This window comes from Engystomops pustulosus, chromosome 6 (assembly GCF_040894005.1).
Source record: "Engystomops pustulosus chromosome 6, aEngPut4.maternal, whole genome shotgun sequence".
In the NCBI taxonomy this organism is placed as follows: Eukaryota; Metazoa; Chordata; class Amphibia; order Anura; family Leptodactylidae; genus Engystomops; species Engystomops pustulosus.
In genome coordinates, this window is record NC_092416.1 from 134,422,713 (window position 1) to 134,438,869 (window position 16,157).

The 16,157-nt window shown below is 43.2% G+C and overlaps 1 protein-coding gene across 2 annotated transcripts; it reads right to left on the reverse strand.

The window, feature by feature from the left end:
* Positions 1 to 2,521: 2,521 nt before the first annotated feature.
* Positions 2,522 to 14,777, reverse strand: LOC140064344 (ADP-ribosylation factor 1-like). Of its 2 annotated transcripts, none has more exons than XM_072111135.1 (5): positions 14,623 to 14,777; positions 6,845 to 7,021; positions 5,547 to 5,657; positions 4,705 to 4,829; positions 2,522 to 4,516 (listed from the first exon to the last, which is right to left on the reverse strand). In XM_072111135.1, exons 2-5 carry the CDS (start codon positions 6,990 to 6,992, stop codon positions 4,355 to 4,357), a joined length of 546 nt encoding a protein of 181 aa, XP_071967236.1. In that variant the 5' UTR covers positions 6,993 to 7,021; positions 14,623 to 14,777; the 3' UTR covers positions 2,522 to 4,354. The 2 variants fall into 2 exon arrangements, with proteins under 2 accessions (XP_071967236.1, XP_071967237.1); XM_072111136.1 differs by lacking the exon at positions 14,623 to 14,777 and adding an exon at positions 12,368 to 12,392.
* Between the last annotated feature and the right edge of the window lie 1,380 nt (positions 14,778 to 16,157).

Sequence of the window (16,157 nt, forward strand, 5' to 3'; positions counted from 1 at the left end):
GGCGGCATTAAAGAGCCGGCGGCGCATGGGCGCCGCCATCTTGGCTCCGATCGTCACTCCCCGTGACGTCACCGGGGAGCGGCGATCCGTTGCCATGACAGCCTGGGATCACACAAAGATCCGAGGCTGTCATGATCGAGGCTATCTATTACAATGTGCAATCTGCACATTGTAATAGATGGTATGCAAAATCCCCATATACTGCCATACTGTAGTATGGCAGTATATGGTAGGATCAATCAGACAACCTAGGGTTAAAGTACCCTAGGGAGTCTGAAAAATAGTAAAAAAAAAAAAAAAAAAATGATATTAAAAAAAACAAAAATTCAAATCACCCCCCTTTCCCTAGAACTGATATAAATATAAATAAACCGTAAAAATCATCAACACATTAGGTATCGCCGCGTCCGAAAATGCCCGATCTATCAAAATATAATAACCGTTTTTCACTGCGTTTAACCCCGTAGCGGAAAATAGCGCCCGAAGTCGCAAATGGCATTTTTTTGCCATTTTGAAAAATAGAAAAAATTCTATAAAAAGTGATCAAAAGGTCGCACAGTCCTAAAAATAGAAGCATTGAAAACGTCATCAGAAGTCTCAAAAAATGACACCACTCACAGCTCCATACATCAAAGTATGAAAAAGTTATTAGCGCAAGAACACGGCAAAATGAAGAATTTTTTTCTGTACAGGAGGTTTTAATTTTTGTAAATGTATGAAAACATAAAACCTATACAAATTTGGTATTCCCGTGATCGTATTGACCCAATGAATGAAATAGACCTGTCATTTGGGGCGCACAGTGAAAGCTGTAAAAACCAAGCCCACAAGAAATGGCTCAAATGTGTTTTTTCATCATTTTCACTACATTTAGAATTTTTTTCCCCGCTTCCCAGTACATGGCATGGAATATTTAATACCATCACTACGAAGTGCAATTTGTTACGCAGAAAATAAGCCATCACATAGCTCTGTACACGGAAAAATAAAAAAGTTATAGATTTTTGAAGGTGGGGAGTGAAAAATAAAAACGCAAAAACGAAAAAGGGCCTGGTCCTTAAGGGGTTAAGCAGCCCTCTCCCGGTCACCTTTAGTTTTTTTTTTTTTTCCAGAACTCGGACATCCCCTTTAATTCTTCATTATAGTGTATGTGAGCAGCACGTTTCTGCTAAGGGGAGAAAATTTTTAACTAATTCCTTTTCAGCTTATAGTTTAAGGATCCATTTGCAGATGAATTATGCTTATTCCTGGAATACACCTTTAAGTACTCAGTGCAGTTTTGAACTTGGAAAGTGATATAGGCACTACTGCTCTTGTTACTTATACTATAGCAAACCATTAAATCAAGGTTCACATTCAACATTCAATTTGTGCCCAAAGTACTGTGTGCAACATTTGAGGTTAAGACTTTTTTTGGGGGGTGGGGGGGATGATGTCTGAAAATGGAACGTGGCCTCAGGGAAAGGGGGCATAGACAAGAAAATTCAGATGTAAACTAGTTTAACTGTGGATTTGTACTTCAGACCTGTCTAACTTCTCCAGATACATCACCCAGCATGCTTGACTTGGTGCAGAATAAGGCCACATTCACTCGAACGTATGCCTGCCGGGTCGTAACCGGGAGGGCATACATCTGGCGCTAAGAGGAGGAGTGGTGACCCCTCCCCATAGAGATGCACAACGCAGGTTAGGACACGCGGTATGGCTCCGTACGCCCATTGCCAACTTATGGGGGACCCATGTCTGGCTGCAAGCTTGCGGCCGTACATACATCCCGCTACAGTCGTGTGAACGTAGCTTAAGCTTGCGGCCATACACAAGTCCCCCATAGGCCCACGGAGCAATATGGTGCCTCGTTTAAAGCACAATACACAGGGAGAAGATGGGACAGGACCCATCTTTCCCAGCGTTATGGCACTGTGCATCGCTATGGAGAGGGGAGGGTTCACCACCCTTCCTCTACATGGCACGTATCCCAAGACTGGACTAAACTCTGCACAGGTCCATCCGCCAGCTCTTTTTATACACCTCCCTCAGTTAAATGGCAAGAAAACTGCTACAGTATCCAAAAAACCATCTATTATTGAACTGCCCACAGTCCATACGGCTAATGTACAATCAGGCTCAACTCTGTTATACAACTGTTAATCCATGAAAGCTTTAAAAGGGAGTCAGAACTTTTGGCCATGTAAAACTTTACAGTGTTCGGTATTGGTCCTGGAGATTATCATACATTTGTGAGCGTTCACAGCAGAACCTTGTAAAATGCATTTATATGCCTCTGCAATATGGTTGGTCTGTGAAATGAGGTGCTGGTCCAAGCTTAGGGCAGTGGTGAACCTTTCAGAGACCAAGTGCCTAAACTACAATCAAAACCCATTTATCAAAGTCCCAACACAGCAGTACCTTATTACCAACTGCTCTGCCACATCTGCGGATTGCATTGGCCGCCAGAAAGGGCCAGCACCCCAAATACGAAGGCCATTTTCATACAGATCAATAGAAAGAACAACACGCGGTGTAACTTTAATACAGAACTCTTTTAATATAGAGTATTTCAGACAAATTACAACATGGTTAGAAAACAAAACGAAAATGAAAATAAAAGAAACTCAATTTCGGTCCAATTGTACATCACATAGTTCACGCTTTTGAATCCGTTTTTATACAGGAAAAGAAAATATTTGCTTTAAAGCTCCGATGCAGTTTATGCATGATATGAAAACTGTCTCATTTACAGACGGAAGAATATATAGCTATTTAAAATTGATAAGAGCTACAACCCATTCCCCACAAAATAAACAAACAAAACCAAAAAGATTTAGATGCAAATTTAAAATAGAATGCAATCCCGCTGTGTGCTGCCGAGTCCTTCACACGTGCGAAACAGTGAACCAATGCCAGGAGATGGCGCTGCAGGAGACCAGGAGGTTAGAATTTGGAAATTTAGAGTCACATTGCTGGTGAGTACCCCACTTTTATTGCCAGGGTACAGAAAACAGGATACAAAGATCAATTTTCAAACAATGCCTTAATACTACTCAGTGTAAATTGTATATTCTTATAATTTAAAGGCCTCCTCCTACATTCATTATACATCCAGGCGATGCAACATTTGCTGCCCTTGCAGTCTATTCTGTACGACTGGGTCCATTACAACAGGTGGACCCAGGACAAGATATTTTTTTCATTTTTGCCAGTTTAAAAGCCTAGTTACTTGCAGTGTCTGCAAACCAGACAGCTCAGTATAGAAATGTTCCCTTTCATGTGTATACCCCTCACCTCCCTCTGCACCTTCCTTCTTACATAACCAAGCACTGGTCTACCGGACAAGGGGCCAGGGATTATGATAGGCATGGGAAGGTGGATGAATAAAAGTGAAGTTAGCAAATTAGAATAAAATATAACTGTACAGACTTCCTTCAAGGTAAGGGAATATCACGCATGATAACCCAAAAATAAAAATAAAGGGAAGAAAAGAAATTCTAGGAGTGGGAGCAGACATCTCAGGAGCCTCAGTGAGCCAGGCTGGTGATGGTACATGCATGTCAGTACAAAGGGAGAAATTACAGACTGGCCATTGCTTGAAATAGTTGTGTGGGAACAGGTTGAGGTATTCAGAATAGAGGTGATCCAGTGATTCACAAGCCAGCCCTGTGCCATTATATGCATTCTCCTCTGCCCTGTAACTTCTCTCCAGTGGGGTCACTTAATGGATGTGCCTCGTCTTAGACATCCATCAGTCCAGTCTCCATAAAGTAACCGAGAGTAGAGAAAATAAATCACACTTCACATAAAAGGTGAACTATTTGAAATTGTATTAATGATGCTGTAATAAAGACAACCCCCCCCCCCTCTAGCTCTGACCCAAGAGGCTCAAAGAACTGCTTGTCAGTCTACTGAGATAACATTCAGACCTGCATTGTGATTCACTGTAGTATTATGTATCCTCCAAGATCTGCTGAGTCTACTAATGGAGCAAGGACATGGGTCAGCCTATTCCCACAAGTACCTGACATTATGGAATCTATGGTTGTATGGCCATCCATCTAGCTGGTGAATAAAGCCTACGGGTGTCAATAGAGTGGGGGAGAGATGTGCAGGGTGTTTATGTAGAGGGTAGCGTTTTGTTCAGAGGGTAATAATACTGCTAAGCATGTATAAGGCACGGTGTGAGATTGCTGCTCCCACTCGCACAGGCGTGCAGACAGACACACGACACAGATGTGTGCGGAAATGACATGCCCGCCTGGGAGGCAGCAGAGGGTGCTGGCCAGCCCTGCCAAGATGCTGAACAGGATGGGAATTAGGCGGAAGAGGGGCGGAGGGAGGGTGGTAGTCACACAGGGTGGGATCACTTCTGGTTCTTCAGCTGATTGGACAGCCAGTCCAAGCCTTCATACAAGCCGTCCCCACTGGTTGCACAGGTTGCTTGAATGTACCAGTTCCTCTGACGTAGGGAGTGCAGGCCCAGTTTGTCTGTGATTTCTGCAGCATTCATTGCATTTGGAAGGTCCTACAAATACAAGAAGCCAGGTCAAGCATTGGGCAAATTACAAGTCTTATTACTCTCAATTATATTAGGCTCCTTGCAACGTTTTAGACTTTGTATTGGCTGAAGTGGATTTGTAACCAAGTAGGGGTGGGGAAAGAGTACGGTTAGTAAAATGACACTTTATATTGGCAGATTTGCATGTAGATTACCTGTTTGTTAGCAAATACTAGTAGCACTGCATCCCGCAGCTCATCCTCTGCCAGCATCCTAGTCAACTCTTCTCTTGCTTCATTCACTCGCTCTCTATCGTTACTGTCCACCACAAAGATGAGACCTGTGTGCCAAAAGTAGTAAATTCCAAGTTACCACCAATTGAAAGAAGATACCTAGTCCAATTAAAAACATTAACAAAATGTGACAAACTTCAATGTTTGAGCCAATCTGCAACTCCCCCTAAAGCCTTCCCATTTGCTACATATCCCCAATTTTACCTGCTTAAGGGGTTGTTCATAGTTTGAAAAATTATGAGCCAGGCTGGGTCAGGTTTTTTTTTTTTTTTTTTTTTTTTAAAGATAACCGTGTACTCACCCCCTGCTCCTGATGTCCATCTGATCCATGCCGTCTGCAGGGGCACGGAAGCTGTTCTTGGGGAACTTCCGGCTGGCCACTCCCAACCTTCACCATATCCCAGCGCCTAATACAGTGGCGAGAGATAGGGACAGATGGGAGTTGACAGCCACCTCTTTCGGACGCCCCCCCCCCCCCCCCCCCCAAAAAAAAGCACAGCTTCCGTCCCAGTGCAAACAGAGGCATGGATCAGACTGACCACTGCATGGGACATTAGAAGTGAGTGAGAGGAGGAGAGTACACTTTAAAAAAAAAAAAGAGCCCTGCTGACACTTTTGAACTCCAAAAACCCCTTACTCAAAACCTTTTTTGGGATCACATTTGTTAAACACTGCAACTTTGGTACGTTTGTTGCAAAGATTTCAATTTGTGGAGTCTACTGTAGGATATAAAACCAGAATAACTTTAGACTCTAGTTACATACCCTGAGTGTTCTGGAAGTAATGGCGCCACAGTGGCCTGATTTTGTCCTGGCCGCCAACGTCCCACACGGTGAAGCTGATATTCTTGTATTCTACTGTCTCCACATTAAAACCTGTAGAAAAAAAAAAAAAAAAAAAAGGTTAAGCCTCTTATTACTTGTGCATTGAAATAGTTTCTCAACTAAATGGGGTATTCCAAGAATAATTATAATTAACATTCAAATGGGTTATTAAATAAGCCAATATGTTCCCCATAGCAGAAAAATTCTGTGACTTTGGCTGCTATGAGATGGTCACAAGTTCACATCACATGACCTGAAACTGCTAGGTCAACCTGCGACTGTTTGGCTGTAGTTGGTGGCTTGTAGTGGGTTTGATGCCCTGGAAGGGGCAAAAGCCTCAGGTTGGTGCTTGCATAAACAGGTAATACATGGTATTGCAGTTCAGCCCCATTTATTTTTCTACAACTGAACTGCAGTTTCAGCACAAACTGTAGCCCGGTGTGAAGCCGTTTGACATGGCTGGTTTCTTTGAACAGAGAACCTTTAAAGGGAAAGGAGTGCTTTGGGACTGTATGTTGACGGGATGAGATGGATTTTACATGAAGGGAATAGAGGATTATGTACATGGTGCCAATCAGCACATAGTAGGTCATACTGACATGTGGGTGCATGGTACACTAGTAAATTATGTGACACATCCAGCATGGCCATGCCCCCCCCCCTCCCCATCTCAACTGATGCTGAGGTAATGTGCAGTGATGGAAGTGAAACTACTATGGTAGGCAAGAAAAAAAAAAATGTAGATTATTAGCTGCTATAACAGAACAAATGAGTGTTACATCACCTCAGATCACAGAGCAGACCATGAGGGAGGAGCAGTTACTGAGAACTCAGGGCTCATGAGAGTTGTAGTATCCCGTAGCAGCCTTCTTGGAGGCAACGACCCACTACTTTTCTAAGCAGATAAAATTTGGTGAATCATGGAAGGCAAACTATTTAAGCTCAATTTTGTGATTAACAACATTGAGTTTTGTTGTATTCATTTATTGTAACTGTACTATAACTATTTGCTGTATAATAGGTCATCTGATAATACAAATATGTATTTTACATCTTGTTTCACTGGCCCATAAGCCTTCCCACCCCAGCTCTATACAGAGACTTTTTTGCCTGTTCTCTAAAAGTGCACAGGCTTCCATGTACAGATCTAATATGGAACCAATATAAATGGACACTGTAAAGTTTATAAAATTCTTTATTTTATTTTAGATGTGTCTCAAAGTAGGAGTGGAGTTTACCTATTGTAGGAATGGTGGTCACAATCTCTCCCAGCTTCAGCTTATACAGGATTGTAGTCTTTCCGGCAGCATCTAGACCCACCATAAGAATCCTCATCTCCTTCTTGCCAAACAGGCCTTTAAACAGGTTTGCAAACATGTTCCCCATTGTAGTGTTTGTGTTGTTTTCCTTTTTACCTAGGAGGAGAAAAAATAATAATAAATAAATAATAGACGTGAACTAGCACAGACATTACCTGAAAGTAATAAAACGTAAAAAACCTGCATTATGTAAATGTATGTTAAGTTGAGTGGTTTTGCTGAAAAAAAAAAACAACTATAACACCATAATGAAGTTTTGTTGCTTCTGTAACTGGTTCAGCGCTTCTCCTAGCACATTAGTTATTTACTGCTGCACAGGATGATGTAATCCCTGGGTTGTGCCTAAAGGCAGAATAATCAATTGCTGCACCATCCCCCAGCTGCTATGTATGAGTGATCCAGCTCGGGTTGATTAGTCATGCTTAACTAACCTCCATGTCCAATGAAAAGCTCTGTGTGTGTAATGTGTTTATGTAGGCAGCCTGTCTGACCTAGCTTTCCCAAGGTCCTGAATGTTATAATTGTTTTCAGCTAAACCACTCAACTCAGGGATTAGCTACAGCATTCTCAAGGTATGTTTGGTTCATAATACATCAAATGGTAGGATTTCATTAATTATAACCCCCTTTACAACTGAATATATATTGTTAGATAGTGATGCACACACCAACTCAAAGTCAGAGGTCACATTAAAGTAAGGAATTTGCATCAATATGGCGGCTGCACACAAATGGGAAGTGTCAGATCCCTATGGCCGAGCACAACTCACTGCCTGCTTTTGAAGTACAGGAGTTAAAATATTTTAGGAGCCCTAAAATATTTCTCCATGATGCAAGGACTGAACTCTGTCCATCCACTTGGAAGTCCCAGTAGGTTATACAATTCATATGTGGCTACCCTATAGCCAAGCCACCCCCATTTATGTTGTGTGCTGTCCTAGAGCTTTTCTTGCTTTGGCAGTTACCCTGCAGCTTGTAACACAGGGAGATTTACATACTGATGATGTATCTGGAGTAATTATGAACGTGGGGCTTACTTTAAAGCCAAAAAAACAGTGGCGCACAGCCAGTCTTGCAAAAAGAGTTTGCTCTTTTTGCGGCGCACATCTGTACCACAGCCGTGCCGCCATTGCCTTCTATGGGGTCGTATATGCAACCGTAAAGGTCCCATGAACGGCTGTGTGAATGAGCCCTTACACTGAAAACTTATAAATTTATATACATGCGCACACAAATAATTCGGCCTACACTTCATACTTTACTTGCAAATATTTTCTAAACTGACAAAAAAAAGTCTGGTTCCTTCTGGGGTTTTTATATACACATGATAAATGCACTTCCATATACAATTCTGCCTGACCTGCAGCCCGTTACAGATGTTACACTGATGTAACTACTGTGGGTTTCAGCACTTGGCCACTATGGCCATTCCAATATTCTCTGGCTGACCGGCCCATTTCCACCCTACCAAAAGCACCAGCAAGCAGGAGATCACTTTTGTTTGCAGCCAGTAGTGAGCACAAGCCCCAGCTTCTCTACAGAAGAGCCGATCCCTCATCGCCAGGCACCATTTATTATCATATAAAGCTCATCCATGTAAGAGATGTTGAATTTTTCCCAGCACTTCTTTCAGCAAACCAATACACGCTGGTCTGATGTCGAGCGCCCATGTCCTTCACTGTCCATTAAAAAGCCCAGAAGATTCAGCAGAAGGAGGAAGGAACAGTCGCTATGGCAACTTTAGACATCTGACAGCGCACGGTGCTAACAGGATTGGGGGGGGGGGGGGGGGGGGGTTTACAGTGCAGAGGAACAATTACAGCCTAATATTACATTAACACAAAGGGTCGGGGACAGGAGACGTGGATTGAATGTCCTAGGTCTTCTGCTGCAGTCACCTACACACTATATACCCCTCTGTAGTATAGGATTATGATCTCCAGATAGAGCCAAATCGTTATGTCCAATTTACTGCACAGTTTCATGGAGAAGACCAACTGCTTCAAATCTTGTCTGAATAATCGCTCCTAGGGTTTCTTGCCTAATGTATACAGGATCCCGGTGTACATCAGGCCTCATCCTCCACCCGGACAGAAAACAAGAGCCCTCCTATCCACCACTATTAGTGCATGGACCAGCACAAGATAAAGGGACCTTGTTGTTGAAGCTCTATGGGCCAGTGGTCGGACATGAGGCCATTGATTCGTGAAGCACAGAGCAGTGTTGTGCAAGTAGCAGCTGCCATTGAGTGAACCTGACAGTAACAGATCACAGGCACTGTGCCTTACAGTACATAACCTGCATGGCCATGTGGCATCACCAGAGGACGGCTGCTAAGCTGCTTTGCTCCTCTATGCGGTCAGCACAATGCCAACCTAGCTCCCACCTGAAGTGCTGAGTCATGTCTGACATACAGGTTGCTAGGGATAAGCTGCCTAACAACGAATCCCTGGGAAGGAGTTGTCATGAATCACATTAGTCAAAGTGGTTGGCCACTGACAGGAATCAGGGCAAGTACGAGACCCTAAAAGCAGAAACCATGTTATATTGGTCTTAAGTTTGTTGTTTGTGCCGAGAGCCACATGACCCGAAGGCAGCAGGACTCAGGACTTCCTGTGACGTCTGGTATCCTGCAGTCATTACCACTCACATTACATTTCTTATAGGGGCTGGCCACATAGCATTTACCAGGGCTGGATTAGGAAGACCCTACCCTTTGCTTACCTCCTAGGACAGCCCACTTCACGTCAAGCAGGATTTTCCTAGTGCCAAACCTGTATATCTTAGTTGGGAGTCTGTACCTTATGACAATGTACAACAATGTTTTTCCAGCTACCTTAGAGAGTTCCCCCCACCCCCTTAACACAAAGTTTGCAAAAACTCTATAGGGACATTGCTTAAAAAGGGGTTGTCCGGAGGATGAAACAGTTCTTTGGAAAACAGTGCCACATTTGACTATGGTTTGTGTCAGCATTGCTGCTCCGCTGTAGACAAATGAATGAAAATAAACTGCAATACCACAAACTTCTCAAGGTCAGGAAAGGAATTGTGTTTTCCCCCTCCAGACAATCCCTATAAGGTTTAGAGCCGAGCTGCAGACAGAGAAAGGCACAAGGAGGCCTAATGTAAAGGGCTATTCCCAGATGAGGCAACTCTGAGGACGTAACGAAAGTTTAATAGATGTGTAACCTAGAGACCAGCCTGAGCAGTAAGGTGGCCCGACCTCCTGGACTCCATTCACCACGATCACGTCCCTTGCCGAATTACGGCTCTGTAGCAACTAGCCAGAACACGGTCTACAAGATCAAACTGGACCTGCTCTAACATATCAGCGCCTCCTCTTGTTACCACCATTAACCTCATACATTAATAGAAAGTACAATAGGCCAAAGTTCAGGGAAAAGAAAAATCGCTCTGCCCTGCACACAAGCAACACACACTTCAAGGTAGGAGAAAATACACGGATAAGACTGCCTTCACAATACAATGTATTGATGATTCAGAAACGAGGGGGCAGGCAGCAATGTGATGAGGACGGAAACTGAGTAGGAGGATATCTAGAACACGACAATTTCATGCTACAAAAATATGAAGATGAGAGAAAACCTGATGACATTTTGTCTTTACAGTCCCCACACACCCCTATACTAGTGCAACTATGAATTCATTGTGCTGACCAGGCAAATTCATGACCACATACGGCAGAGATTAAGGCCACACGAGTCAAACTGAAATCACTAAAAATGAGGACCATTATAAATAAATTTTAGCACTACCCATCTCTTGGCAACCACACGTCCACGATATTGGCAGTTTTTGACAATAGGCAATATATAGGGAAAATCCATAATGTTACATCTAGCAGCTGTACAACTGGGTTGAGTTGATAGTAGGTAACATTGCTTGCTACTCATGCTCTCACACCAATGCTACACCTTACCTATCCTAGTTGTATAAGCTTCTCTCTATGGAAAGCAGAGCCACCAAGTTATTGGTGCAATGTGACCTCTACATGTCCATTGGGGTAATAGGTCATACACCATTTACTTCTACATGGAGACCCCAGATATAAGAAGCACCTCGTCACAATGGGGCAAGCACTAGATTGTCCTGTGAGCTGGAGGCAGAGGCTGCCAGGTCCTGTACTTGTAGCTCTTCCTGAAACTCATTTCCTGGAATGTCCCACACGTGATGATGAGCGACTGCAGAGCACATGACCCTCACGTCAGGGACATTCTGCTGAATGCTGGAGGATGTGCACAAAGTAAAGCACCATGTAGGCACCATGGAAGGTTTTACCCGCAGAGCTATAAGAGACAGGAAGATCAGAATACATGGCTAGGTCAGTGTACCCGCCTCTGATGTAGCAAATGCATGTGATCAGCCTTTCACATGAACGTTGTGGGGACATAACAGCACCCAGGTATACAGACCAGGCTGACCAAGGACACATAGCCCAGATGGAAGCCACGGCAGGGACTGGGAGTAGCGTGGGAGCTGCAGTGTTGGGTTGTCAGGTGTAAAACAGGACAAGTACACCTTATTGGAGGACACAAAAAAAAAAAAAAAGAAACTCAAATATTCTTTCTTTAAGGCACAACCAACATCTTTTACTACTTACGGTGCATCATTTTATAATAATTTTTATTTATATAGCGTCATCAAATTCTGTAGCGCTTTACAAGTCATAAACAGCCAAAGAGATAACCTGGTGACAAAATGTTCAATGTATACAGCAGTGCATGCAAAAATGCTACCCCATGCAGTCATTGGTGGCCACATTTAATAGAGCAACTATTACAAATTATACAGAATAATCGTTTTCAACAGTTGTCTGGTATGACAAAAATATTTTATGGAGAATTTTAGTGCTTGTTTAGTTTGAAGCCATGGAGAATTTACAAGTCTTGTTCTGGATGTTCACAATCCAACGTTCATTCCCTCCAAGTATCCACCGACAAGTGGGAGCCTCAATAGACCACCAACACAGTAACTAGCAGGTTCAGGTAACATTCCAAGGGTCAGTTTTATTGCTTTTTACTAGAGGTTTTTGGAAAAGGAGTGGACACCATGAAGAGATGCCCAAATGGATTCTCACCTTATGAAAATGACAAGATCTACAGAGTGAAATGAAAGCAGATATGATTGTGGAGTAGTATGGGAAAGATACATCAGGGGTGCGATAAAGAAATTTCTTACCACACCTACAAGACTGGTAATAGATGACTGGATAATCGATAGCCACTAAATGCTAGTGACACATTAACCAACTCTTGAAATTGTTGTATATTCAATGAATCTGGAGATTTCACAGGACCACAATAGAATTAGAAAACATTCATATGCCTCAATGGAAACGGCTGTGACCTTGGGCATCCTCAGCTTCCTTCCTCCACAAAGTCCAAAGTCTAGTAGTACATGTAGAATTGGCATTTATAATTACTAAAAGACAGGTAGAGCTGTCAAGCAAATCAAGAAAAGATAAGAGCTCAGGTGTGAGCAGAATCAGTCAGCTCACTTCAGGATGTTCACTGACCAAGGCTTTAACAACGCTAACACGGAAGCGGAACCTGAAAAGGGATTCTATGGTTGGATAATGCTTGTAGGTGTAAACTATACAAGATTTATGACATTAAAAAGGAAATATATCATCAAAACACAGAATGGTAAACCAGGGACACTTACTCAGACCCAGACACCGACTGTGGTGGTCTTATATTTGCCATCCATGGCCTCCTTCCTTCTAAAGTCAACTTTTAAAATTATACTAATGACCCTAAGGGATTCTGGGGGGTGTTACCAGAGCCTTCCATGCTGTAGCGTCACAGGCTGTTACATCCCCCCCCCCCCTGACTAAGTGAGGTTACATCAGGTAGAGGGGAGAAGTTCTGAGGGAGCAGATGAGAAAGTGTAACAGCCTGTAAAGCTACAGCACAAAGTGACCAGATCATTAGCATAATCTTGAATGTTGATTTTAGAAGGAAGGAGGCTACATATAAGAAGATTACCACTGTCATAATGCCTGGATCTGAGTAAGTGTCCCAGGTTTTGGGGTAAGAGTCTCTTAATTTTGATGGTAGATTTCCTTTAAACAGGCTGCACCACCCCTCTAACTAGTTTAAAGAGCTTCTTAACGTATATATTTCAGTGACCTAATGCAGTGCAAGTGCATAAAGTTACCCATTTTTGCTTGGGGCCAAGCAAGAAGATCCAGACATTCCTGCTTGGGGCTGGATCTGTAGGGATCAAGCAGTCCTCAATTTTACCCTCAGACACCACTAAATGACTTTCTAATAAGGACAATCTGTTCAGAAGACCTATTAGGATAAACAGCCATTTACATGCATGGTGGATGTGTAGTACTACACGCTCCTGAAATCCATGGCTGTGGATTAAAATAGCCAAAATCAACCATTCACTTGTTAACATGAAGAGAACTGGGGTGATTAAAATGTTACACTGATAGGTCTCTCTCCAATCATGAATGGCAAGAGATTCAGTAGGACAACTGCTCCCTGCTAAGCCTTGCATAATGGATCTAAAAATGATAGGTAGAATGAGCTATGATGTTCTTCTCTGCAAATTCCACTATTCCAAATAAATATTTATCAAATCCTAACGGAAAGCTCATTGATGTCCATGCTGTATACACCATCTTAAGGGATGCTGTATGGAATATACATATATTGGGGAATTTGGAGATGTACACAATGTATGACCTGGGGCAAAATCTACATAGCATTTGCATGGATTTTCTCCCCAGAACAAAATAAAAATATATATATATATATATATATATATATATATATATATATATATATATACACACACACACACACACCAATAATCTATCAGATCACTGACTAGTATCCAAAGGGCCTTGGAAAACATAAGGAGTAATATAACTGGGTAGATCAAACACTCCGTTGGAGCCGTTGCTCCCATTTTGACACATCACCGTCATATAGGAACTTTTATATAGGAACTTGTACTCTTTATAAAAAGGTCATTGGGTTTGGGTCTTACCAGAACACGCTGCACACCCCCAGGATCACATTTATAGTCCAGCCACTCATTCGATATAACGGCAGGACATTCTGGATCCATTTTATAAAGTATATGCACATACAATGAACCGGCACTGTACCTCCTCCAGGTTTTATTTTCTGGATTTAGTATTAAAGGCTCACAATAAACTCGATTATTTATCTGTGCTATATCTGACAACAATTGCGTCCTGGGGTAAAAGATGCCCCCATCAGCAGCCATTTTACGTCACATGGGGTAACAGCATCGCATCATTCGTTAAGCATTCAATAATTCTCCCACAATCCAGAGCAGGATGGAAATGGTGGTGAGATTGCACAATAGGCGTGATGTGACACTAATGACAAGCTGGAGACATGCCACGGCCAGAGGAGGGCGCCACAGAGTAACTACCTCCATTTTTATCCATGTGACTTATAGGGAGACTTCTATAGGAAATAACAGGGACATATAGGACTGGATGCCACGATATAAGGATAATGACACTCAGCCTCCTCCCTGCTAGTGATAATGAGCCCAGCACCAGATACATCCGCATTACGCTCGGCCATGCCAGGATTGAGCCTCCTCGGTATACGTACCACATCCGCGCCCGGCACCAGCTACAGGCCGGTTACTTCCCCACCAATGTATCCGTAACCCAGCTCTTACCAGGGATTCTCCTTCACCGACTTCCTGCTCTCGCCACCTCTTCCTTACCGATCGGTCACACGAAATGGCGGCAGTTGCTGACGTCACCGAAGGAAGAGTGCCGGAACTACTTCTGTCTGCGCATGCTCCAGCACCAGCAAATCATACCCTCTGAACGTGAGCTAGCAGGCTTTTTATAATCACGTGCTAGTGACAGAGCCAATGAGATGCCATTACGTCATGCACAGGAAGCTAGAGCGTGGCCATCTTGCTAATGTTTTCTACGTTCATTTACGACAGCCCATCCAGGAAGCGGGAGGTTTTAAGCGTTCGCTTCACCTCTATAAGATTGGCAGAGCGATTGTTCTCATTATCGCTGTATTGTATCGTGTGGAATAGCAGAGTTGATGGCAGTTATGATGTTTAAGGAATACATCGTAAAGTGTCCTAGTTTCTATGGTTACAATTCGTCATTCATGCTACAAGGTGTAGCAAAATGGTGGCTGTTTTCTTTGACCAATTACACTTAGAGACGTCATTGTTCCGGTCACGCCCTCTGTGCCTGAAGACCAATTGAGTTCTGATTCGTTTGACATTCTCTGTGGGCGTGGCTCCTGGCTGGGGAGTATATAATCCGGGGGAATCCAATTTACTATATTTAGCTTGTACTCTCATATCATGAGGTGGAGTGTAGCGGGTCCTGAGTAATCCTGGTGTTGCCTAACAGGGTGTGTGGCACTGAGGTCCTCCACCATTCATAGTTCTGACTGACACTGAAAACTTCTCACACATGGGAGTGGTAGTATGGCGGAACCTTGTAGGCTACAAATGGGTGGAGGAATGGAGTATTGCAGTCAGGGCTGGTGATAGACAAGGTCCTGGGCAAAGCTATAAAGGGGGCCCCAAAATAAAGTAACTTTATGAACAATCACATTCAGTAAGAGGTTTCCTTTATGTTGCATCAGATATATTAACAGAAAACACAAAAAAAAATAATATATAGTTGATCAAACATATCCTCGAGGTATCTTGAGCATTGAACCCCAAATTAAGTTAAATGGCAGGGCATGCAGAAGCGCCAGCAAAGTAAGCCATGTTCAGCATAAGCAGTTTGATAAATACGGGGGACCCCGCATTAGAGCCATCACGCAATTGCACTGCATCCCCCCATTCACAAAGGGAACTAAATACACTAGTGGGCATACCCTCAGGAGGTGGTGCAATGGATATAACTTTCTCCTGCTCAATAGGGATCTCCCCTAAACAGTGTCTTACAGCAGTACTTGGCCATCCTAATATCCATTGCCTAGGCCAGACGCTGCCTTGGTTTGCAACAACGCATACCAACACATAAAGCAACTGACAAATTTATTGCAGCCCACAGAGGAACACACAGTAGGAGTGGGTAAAGGTAGGCAAGCCAGGTTCACAGGAGGACTCAAGAGTTAGGGAAAGGAGAGGAAGGGGAGAAGAGGCATGGCAGAAACAGGTTGGTGAGTCTAATCACCAAAGAGGGTCTCGCACTTCCCTGAAGTTTATCCAAGGCTCCCATACCC